Source organism: Mytilus edulis, chromosome 2, assembly GCF_963676685.1.
Source record: "Mytilus edulis chromosome 2, xbMytEdul2.2, whole genome shotgun sequence".
NCBI classification, from domain to species: Eukaryota; Metazoa; Mollusca; class Bivalvia; order Mytilida; family Mytilidae; genus Mytilus; species Mytilus edulis.
In genome coordinates this window covers 41,478,060-41,488,829 of record NC_092345.1, presented here as the reverse complement: position 1 = coordinate 41,488,829, position 10,770 = coordinate 41,478,060, and the positions used below count along the sequence as shown (strand labels likewise).

The window sequence follows — 10,770 nt, the reverse complement described above, 5'->3', positions numbered from 1 at the left end:
TTTATCTCTATGTATAATAATATTCAAGATAATAACCAAAAACAGCAAAATTTCTTTAAAATTACCAATTCAGGGGCAGTAACCCAACAACAGGTTGTCTGATTCATCTGAAAATTTCAGGGCAGATAGATCTTGACCTGATAAACAATATTATCCCATGTCAGATTTGCTCTAAATGCTTTGGTTTTTGAGTTATAAGCCAAAAACTGCATTTGACCCCTATGTTCTATTTTTAGCAATGGCGACCATGTTTGTTGATAGATCACAACTTCTGATAAAATTTACAAACTAGATACCCTAAGGAACATTCAGTTAAAGTTTGGAAGTATTTGGCCCAGTAGTTTCAGAGGAGAAGATTTTTGTTAAAGATTACTAAGATTTACGAAAAATGGTTAAAAATTGACTATAAAGGGCAATAACTCCTAAAGGGGTCAACTGACCATTTCCGTCATGTTGACTTATTTGTAAATCTTACTTTGCTGAACATTATTGCTGTTTACAGTTTATCTCTATGTACAAAATATTCAAGATAATAACCAAAAACAGCAAAATTTCCTTAAAATTACCAATTCAGGGGCAGTAACCCAACAACAGGTTGTCTGATTCATCTGAAAATTTCAGGGCAGATAGATCTTGACCTGATAAACAATATTACCCCATGTCAGATTTGCTCTAAATGCTTTGGTTTTTGAGTTACAAGCCAAAAACTGCATTTGACCCCTATGTTCTATTTTTAGCAATGGCGACCATGTTTGTTGATAGATCACAACTTCTGATACAATTTACAAACTAGATAACCTAAGGAACATTCAGTTAAAGTTTGGAAGTATTTAGCCCAGTAGTTTCAGAGGAGAAGATTTTTGTTAAAGATTACTAAGATTTACGAAAAATGGTTAAAAATTGACTATAAAGGGCAATAACTCCTAAGGGGTCAACTGACCATTTCCGTCATGTTGACTTATTTGTAAATCTTACTTTGCTGAACATTATTCCTGTTTACAGTTTATCTCTATGTATAATAATATTCAAGATAATAACCAAAAACAGCAAAATTTCCTTAAAATTACCAATTCAGGGGCAGCAACCCAACAACAGGTTGTCTGATTCATCTGAAAATTTCAGGGCAGAGAGATCTTGACCTGATAAACAATATTACCCAACGTCAGATTGGCTCTAAATGCTTTAGTTTTTGAGTTATAAGCCAAAAACTGCATTTGACCCCTATGTTCTATTTTTAGCAATGGCGACCATGTTTGTTGATAGATCATAACTTCGGATACAATTTACAAACTAGATACCCTAAGGAACATTCAATTAAAGTTTGGAAGTATTTGGCCCAGTAGTTTCAGAGGAGAAGATTTTTGTAAAAGATTACTAAGATTTACGAAAAATGGTTAAAAATTGACTATAAAGGGCAATAACTCCTAAAGGGGTCAACTGACCATTTCCGTCATGTTGACTTATTTGTAAATCTTACTTTGCTGAACATTATTCCTGTTTACAGTTTATCTCTATCTATAATAATATTCAAGATAATAACCAAAAACAGCAAAATTTCCTTAAAATTACCAATTCAGGGGCAGCAACCCAACAACGGGTTGTCTGATTCATCTGAAAATTTCAGGGCAGATAGATCTTGACCTGATAAACAATATTACCCCATGTCAGATTTGCTCTAAATGCTTTGGTTTTTGAGTTATAAGCCAAAAACTGCATTTGACCCCTATGTTCTATTTTTAGCAATGGCGACCATGTTTGTTGATAGATCAAAACTTCGGATACAATTTATAAATAAGATACCCTAAGGAACATTCAGTTAAAGTTTGAAAGTATTTGGCCCAGTAGTTTCAGAGGAGAAGATTCTTGAAATAGTTTACGACGACAGACGACGACGGACGCCAAGTGATGGCATATGCTCACTTGTCCCTTCGGGACAGGTGAGCTAACAATTTAGTTGTAAGATAAATGGAGAACAGAAATATTTTCCACAATAATTTTGTTGTTCATAGTACGAGAACAGAAGTAGTATATAGTCATACCAAACACTATTTATAGCTGGTATATATTAAAAATAGAGAGACGAGATATCAAATTAAAATTTTATGATTGCTCTTATGATTGCTTATTTTATTGCAAAGTCCGTTTTCTGATTAAACAGCCTTTTGGCTATTGTCTGCTCTATGGTCGGGTTGTTGTTGCTTTGACACATTCCCCATTTCCTTTTTCAATTTTATTTTGTATTTTTTCAACATAACTAGAGGCTCTAAAGAGCCTGTGATGCTCACCTTGGTCTATTTGCATATTAAACAAAGGACACAGATGGATTCATGACAAAAATATGTTTTGGTGATGGTGATGTGTTTGTAGATCTTACTTTACTGAACATTCTTGCTACTTCAAATTTTCTCTATCTATAATAAATTTGGCCCTTAAGATACAGAAGAAAATATTTTGTAAAATACCAAATTAATAAAAATTGTTAAAAATTGACTATAAAGGGCAATTACTCCTAAGGGGTCAACTGATCATTTCGGTTATGTTGACTTATTTTTTATCTTACTTTGCTGAACATTATTGCTGTTTACAGTTTATCTCGATCTATAATAGTATTCAAGATAATAACCAATACAGAAAAATTTCAGTAACCCAACAACCAGTTGTCCAATTATCTGACAATTTCAGGGCAGATAGATATATGACTTGATAAGCAATTAAACCCTGTAAGATTTGCTCTGAATGCTTTGGTTTCAGAGTTATAGCCAAAATCTACATTTTACCCCTATGATCTATTTTTAGCCATGGTGGCCATCTTGGTTGGTTGGCCGGGTAACCGGACACATTTTTAAAACTAGATATAGCCTAGTGATGATTGTGGCAAAGTTTGGTTGAATTTGGCCCAGTAGTTTCAGAGGAGAAGATTTTTGTAAAAGTTAACGACGACAGACAACGGACAACGACTGACGCCAAGTGATTGGAAAAGCTCACTTGGCCCTTTGGGCCAGGTGAGCTAAAAATAAGGAGATGTGATATGATTTAAATACGGGAAATATTCACCAGACTTTATATGAAGTGGATGTAATAAACTATAGGCAACAATATGGCCTTCAACAATGAAAAACCCTTATGAATGTGTCCGCCCCAGTCGCACTATCATTTTCTATGTTAGTGGTCAGTGAAATTGGGGTTAAAACTCTAATTTGGCATTAAAATTAGAAAGATCATATCATACGGAACATGTGTACTAAGTATCAAGTTGATTGGACTTCAACTTCATCAAACTACCTCGACCAAAAACTTTAATTGGCTAAACTCAAAAGACAATAAGAGACACAAAAACAACTAATCAACATAAAAAGAGTACAAACAATTACTGAGAGCTAGTTAAAAACCAGCTTAAACTAATAAATAAGTCATGTTCTCACTGACTAAATACTTGATAAAATTATTCTATGTTGAGGTTTAAGTTTCATAAAATGTCATAAGGGTTTTCCCACATTTAATAAGCACATTAAATGAATCAATGACACATCTGAATTATTCCAACTTGCTCTCATTTACAATAACAGGCCTTAGTAGCCGAAAGGTCATAGTAGTTACTACTATAATTACTAGCCTGTCAACACTGAGGTAATGAGTTTAAACCCTGCTCCTGCACAAGACTCCAATCTTAATTGACTAGGATTGTCATTTTCCTATCAAAGGTCTGTGATTTTATACGGGAACTACAGCTTCCTCCACCAATAAAAACTGGCAATGAAATAGCCCAAAAGCAGTGTTTAAAAGTGACATTAAAACACATTGATCTATAATGGTTTACTTTAATAAATTGTTATTTGAATGGAGAGTTGTCTCATTGGCACTCATGCCACATCTTCCTACATAAAATCAAATCATTAACAATAAAACTGATTCATAAGATAACCACTCTAAACATTTAGCTTATGATCAAAGCATGTTACTTTAATTTTAAATCAAGATTTTTTAGTTTCCAATGTCATTGTTATAATAATTTCAAACATACTACTTAAAAGAATCGAGGGCACAACAATTTCAGCAAAAATTTCAATATTTTTTTTGTACAAAAAAAAATGTATTACACATTTTATTTATTACACTATAAGTTGTTAATTTTATGATATAATATAAAAATCAACCAAAAAAAATCAATTCTGGCCCCAGATGACTTTTAGAATGTTGTATCATTGTAAAAGCTCCAAATTATCTCCCTTTGATTCAAAAACACCATGTTTTTTCCATTAAAATTTAAAGATCTTTTTTAACTCATCAGTGACCTATGTTTTATTATTTTTTTCAAATAAGCTGTACTTAAACTAAATAATTTAGTTTTTCTTTATTTCCATATTACCTCTATTTCTTCTTGTTAGTTCAACAGAAAAAAAGTATCTCAGCAAAAATGCATGCATCTTTCAAAGGCAGATTGAGAGCTTAAATGAACAGGTGACACCATTTTTTTAAATTTCATTTTTCTATCAAGTATATGATAAAAATCATTTATAGAAAAAAATAGCGAAATCCTATAGTTAAAAAGATATGGATTTTTTACCCTGAGCCCTCTGAACTTCATATTTGGGTTAAAATTTGGATTTGAAGCTTTGAAGGATTTGGTTTTTTTTTCATGTCAAATCTTTTTCAACAGTGCGGAATTAGAGGAACTAGCTTGGTATTGAATTGGCATGGCTGAAATCATATCAATTCAACACCATAATAAAATCTTAAATTTAGATTTTAACCATTTTAAAAGGGCACTAAAAAAAATATTCTTTATGGTTCAAGAGATTTTGTCCTGAAATAAAATTGTTGGAGAGGATGTTCCAACATTTGGCATTTTGCAACATTTTTGCAGTTATGTCATTAAAGTATAATCTCTAAACTGTGATTGAAAACTTCAACATGTTCACTGCAATGAATATATTTGTTTTTAATATGACATTTTTGTAATAAAATAGGTAAATTGACAATAATAGATTATTCTCTGGGCTATCACACATTAACTTGTTTGTCACTGTTTTGTCAATCCATTGGATATCAAAGCCAATTTCTGATCCATTAATCTCTTGCTTTCTCTGTAAAAGAAAAGAATTACATTATTGTCAAAAGATTACAATATATTTCAAATTTTCATAAATAATTTCAAGCTTCAGAGAGCATTTCATTTAACAGTGATTGCAAGTAATTAAAAGAAAACAAATGCAAACTTGATCATTAAAAGACTATAACTCCACTAAAGACGTGTGTATTAATTTGTTTTGATTAACAGTAAATCTTGACTTTCCAATATAAAAATAAGAAAATGTGGTATTGTTTAGATTTGTCAGAATATTAAATTCCAAACTATTGTTCTTGTCCATTGTCGATGTGGGAAGAAATTGGCAATTAGTTGTATATAAATGTAATGAACAAACAGTTGCCTTTATACATTTTTGTACATATAAGCCTATCATATTAGGGTAGAAATGTCATTGCAATGAAAGCTACTGACCAAGTGGCAGTGTTGGCTGTGACAATCTCTGTCTTTAATAGCTATAGCTATAACAATAGACGTACAAGTAGTATTAGATAGAGGATTATAATTTAAGTGTTAGGCCCTTAAGAAAAAGTAGTAAGGGTCACAAGTCTCAGCTATAGTCCAAGTAGTTTGATCAGAGACAGTTTTAAATACTGTACAGGACATTATAGTGCCAGTAGTACTTTAACACCTTCATAGTCTTGTCAATTGCTGTCTAAGCTGAAGTCTGAGAGACGCTTAAACCTCCAGCATTGGACACTAAATGTAGTGCAACTAGTCTAAGAGACAGGAGATTGAGATGGTAAAAAGTTCTGTGCTGATAACTTTACAAGATCTAATTGCTTATCAGTGGTGAAGACCTTCCAAAAACTGATGGATGCCAATTGATAAGACATTTGATAAGTTTTCACTTACCATTGGCCATGTAAAACAAACACTGTGAAATTTGTGTCTAAGAAATACATGTACTATCATTATACATGTATATATACTAACTGTTCAGCACTCCCATCAAGCAGTTCCATGTCTTTCCTATTCAGTTTCTCTAATTCCCTGTGTATCGATTCCCAACAGTCCTTGGTTCCTGGGAAAGCTATCTTACCTTTAAATAAATTATCTATATCATAAATATTTACTATTAACAAAATGCTCTTATATCTTTGCATTGCACAAGATCATTCTTTTTCGCTGACTGTTTAAGGTATAATTTCACTTTGAATTTAAAAGATGCATGTAAGACTATGACAATACAGTTTACCTGAGTGATGGGAAGCTGACCTTTTTCAAGTTATCAAGATAGATATAGATGTACATTAAATCCATTGGATGTGTACTGCTTAAAACTTCAGTCTGGGACATCATTTATTTATTTGTTGTAATTGGATTTGAAATAGCTTTCAGTTTAAACTGTGAGTACTTATTTCTTTATGTTAGTTTTTTTTTTTGTGCCAATCTCATTAGAAAAGCCATTTCCATCTGATTTTTACAGTTAGTTTCTATTTTGAATTGTTAAATCACTGCTAGGGGAGGGTTGAGCATTAACAAAAATGTTTACTATCCCAAGTGAGGATCCTGTAATTCAGTAGTTATTGTGGATTGCTGTTTTTTTTTTCGTGAATAAGCCATTGATTAATTATTATACAAAGATAATTGGGGATAGTTTGGTTGGTATAGGTTAACTATGATTTTAAATGTTTAATGAGGTACATACATTATATAAGTAAATATGTAGAAATGGCAAGACCCTGAAATCAAATACACACAAAAGACATTTTTTTCCCTCAATCCATCAATAAATAAATTAATCCACAGTATGTCCAAAGTTTAAACCGCAAGACATTTGAAATAGTATGGTTATTATTGTGAACCCAATGAAACTTTTCCACAGATTCCCTTGAAAGTTACCTGTCAATTAATACTATTGCAAGTTTTTTTGTCCCATCAAATAAATACAATAGGTATTGTTCTCTGTGTAGTTTATTTACTGGGACCTTTAAAACTATTCTAGGAAAAATCTATCAGTTATTGATTAATTTTCCAGAGTAAAAAAAGACTCTACCATATGCGGTTAGGAGCAAAAATATATTGGCTTACCGTTTACAATAGTCCCTAATAAATGTGATGCACCATGAAGGTTGTGTAGGTCTGTTATGGCACCTGAATCAATACATACTGACAATTCAGTAAGAAAATTCCTATAAGAGAAAAATGTATGAAAGACTTCAATTGCTGGATTGTGAAGATTGTTTGTTCAACAATTGAGAATGATTTAAATGAACATTTAAATAAATGGAAAAATAACATAAAAACTTCCAACAATACAATTTACAAACTCAATCCCCCAAAACATTATGTACAGGTTTCCTGCAAAACTTCTTGTAATTCTGTAAGATGATTGCAGGAAACCTGTACATAATGTTTGCTGTTAGCTGCAAACTTCTTGCAAACATTGAAGTTTTTGCTGCAACTTCTCGAACACAATCATGTTCACATTAAGATTGCTGTAGCTTTGATCATTAAACACCAAAAATGTCTAAGTTATGACAATATCATAATGTTTAATGTTGGGAATAATGTACATGTGGTAAAATTGATATTACAGGCAAATATTTTAATGCTTTTATGTCTTCAGTTAATTTCCTACAATTAAATAATAGGTATAATGACAACAACACCATATGATTCTAATTAAATTGTCAATTTTCTAAAATTGTTAAGAAAAAAATCACATGAATTGCTATTTACACTTGCATTAATATGCCAGACTATCAGCATAATTGATAGATGCAGTTATTGGTCATTCTAATGCAATTATTTTGTAACAATGGTTCTGATTGGATGACAGTAAGCGTAAAATTCTCTATCTCCTTGTCTGTAACTAAGGAAGCCGACATTTTGAATTGCTGAATATATTGACATGTAATTTCTACAATAATAAGCCAAAAAAACTCACATGTTGCACCTAAAAATCTTCTTTTTATCAAATTTTATAACATTCTGAAGCGGTACAGAAGCCAGAAAACGCCTGATGTTTATGTTTGACGCCGGAAGCATAACTATGATGTCACCTAGTGTAGGGACCAAAGAAGATAACATCTTTTCGCGGAATTTTCTTTAATGAAGATTTTACACAGAAATCATGATTGAAATTTAATAATGAAATTGTTTTGCATTGTATTTGAAGCTTTGCGGACGTCCATCGGTAGTTTTACTGTCGCAAATACCTGTTTACCTGTCTCCGCTCAGCGTCACCAGGTAAACTAAATTTGCGACAGTAAAACTACCGATGGACGTCCTTAAAGCTTCAAATACAATTAATTAGAAAATCAACAGTCCTTGTAATTTTTGATCTTCAATAAATTAGCATGTACTGCTGGAGGCACAAGGATTAAAATTTAAATCCTTGATCGGCAATAGATAAACATATACTGCAAGAGAGATAATGATTAGAATTTATTCAATGACCATCCGTTGTTTTGTAATTTTAATGTTTTAGATTTTATTGCTAATAAAATGTACATTTTAATTTCACCTTTTCTTTCAGCTTTGAATCCCCAAGATCTCTAAGGAATTATTTGCAATTACATCCATATCCGATTCCACCATTTATTTAACTTCATCGTGTTTCTAGTTTGTGTAGGTTATTGAAAGTTACCACAGAACTGAGACATTTTGTCAATTAACAGGTAAATAAAGGCATATATGAAAGAGCTCTCTCACTACTATTGTGCCAATATTAAACACATCAATTGGACAAAGCACCAAAATTACACACACCAAAATAAAACAAGTCTTTTGAGAGGAAAATGCCACAATATCATATAACACCACTATTTCCCAATTTATGGTATCTTGATAAATATTAACTGATACTAAAATGATTTTCCAAAAGATCAGATTTTTTTTCAAAAACTGCACAGTAATTTGTATAGATAACATGACATTGATGTATACCATGCTAATATTTGTGTAATTTCTTTTGCAAATTTGCAGCAAACATGCAGAGGAAAAATTAATTTCCATGGTAACAAATGTTTGTGGCAAAGTTGTAACAAATATAGATTCTATTGAAAGTTTTTCTTTGGCCTTTCTACTATTCACTAAAAAATCGATAGGCTTATTCCCATTGCCTACATCTTCAAATCATATAAGTTTTATTGTTCAAGACTTTGGCATATTGACATAGCAACCACTATATAATGATGCTCCCCAATTTTTGTTTAAAAGTAAATAATCATAACTTATTTCTCAAAAGATAAGTAATTTTTAAGACCCTTTATGATTTGAATATAGCTTTGGTATCTTTCACCTTTCTTTTAGCTTATATGTATCACTAACCTTGCAATAAAAGATTTCCTGCAAACAATTTCACACAGCCATGCTGACAAAATAGGTAATGAAGTAAAACTGTCACAAAGTTCATCAAGATCAAACTGTAAATAAGAAAAACAATGTTTTAATTATTCAAATTCTACTGGCGCACATATATATGCAGTTCAGGTTAGTGAAAACATTTTCCTGAAGCAAGTTTCGTCACCTGGTATAAGTGGTAGGTACATTCTGGGGCTACTGGTAATTTGGAACTTGAAATTCACCAAAAATTAAAAGTTGTTATGATACTATTACTAATGTAATTTTTAAAAATTAGTAGGAAGGCTTTCTGAAAATGTTCATGTTAGCCAAGCTTTGACAACACTATTAGACAGAGATGTAATTAGTCAGATTTTGTATACGTTTAGCAAAAATAGGCAAATTTGAAGAATATTTAGACATTATTAAAATATATTATACATGTATATTAAATAATTTAGAGCATTAGTCACACTCAAAATATTTTATTGACATTTATCAAGTAATGCTTTAAAGATACAAGATGTGGTATGAGTGCCAGTGAGACAACTCTCCATCCAAGTCAGAATTATTAAAAGTAAATTATTATAGGTCAAAGAACAGTCTTCAACACGGAGCCTTGGCTCACGCCAACCAGCAAGCTATAAAAGTCCATAAAAATGACTATTGTAAAGCCATTAAAACAGGAAAACAAACCATCTAATTTATATAAAAAAAACACTTATGAACCACATCAACAAATGACAACCACAGAACATCAGGTTCCTGACTTAAGACAGGTGCAAACAAATGCAGCAAGTTTAAACATTTTAATAAGTACCAATCTTCATCCCTACCTGAAACAAAAGTGTAACATCACCACATAGAAAGACATACTATAAAATATCAGTTGACTTTACATCACTTTCAGTACAACTGGCTGTTTTGTGGCAGTCAGTTTTTATTGATAGAGGAAGCCAGAGTACCTCAAATAACTATTGACCTTCAGTAATAACTATTGACCTTCAGTAATAACTATTGACCTTCAGTAAAAACTATTGACCTTCAGTAATAACTATTGACCTTCAGTAATAACTATTGACCTTCAGTGATAACTATTGACCTTCAGTAGCAAAACTGAAAATCTGAGACAATTAAGATTGAAGTCAGAAGGCTCCTGCTATGAGCAGGATTTGAACTGACAACCACAGTATTGACAGACAAATGAGACAGTTGTTGGACTACATTAGACCACACTGGCCCTTTTACCATTGAAAAAGATCAACAAAAAATATGTTTACTGTCTATGAATATTATGTTTGGCCCTATGTTAAGCTCTATATTAATTCTAAGTATATAACAGTCAAATTGTAAAAAAATTGCTTGATATTGGCATTTTACTGAATTAACTATCA

The 10,770-nt window shown here is 31.7% G+C and overlaps 1 protein-coding gene across 1 annotated transcript in view; it reads right to left on the bottom strand.

The window, feature by feature from the left end:
• Window positions 1-4,914: 4,914 nt before the first annotated feature.
• The window catches only part of LOC139510183 (condensin-2 complex subunit G2-like), a 49,906-nt gene continuing 44,050 nt past the window's right edge, over window positions 4,915-10,770 (bottom strand). Inside the window, exons 26-29 of the mRNA XM_071296602.1 lie at window positions 9,365-9,459; window positions 7,121-7,221; window positions 6,023-6,128; window positions 4,915-5,084 (exon numbers count right to left, since the gene is read on the bottom strand). Of these exons, the coding sequence (XP_071152703.1) occupies window positions 5,021-5,084; window positions 6,023-6,128; window positions 7,121-7,221; window positions 9,365-9,459 (366 nt within the window). The 3' untranslated portion in view covers window positions 4,915-5,020. The remainder of the gene's footprint in view (window positions 5,085-6,022; window positions 6,129-7,120; window positions 7,222-9,364; window positions 9,460-10,770) is intronic.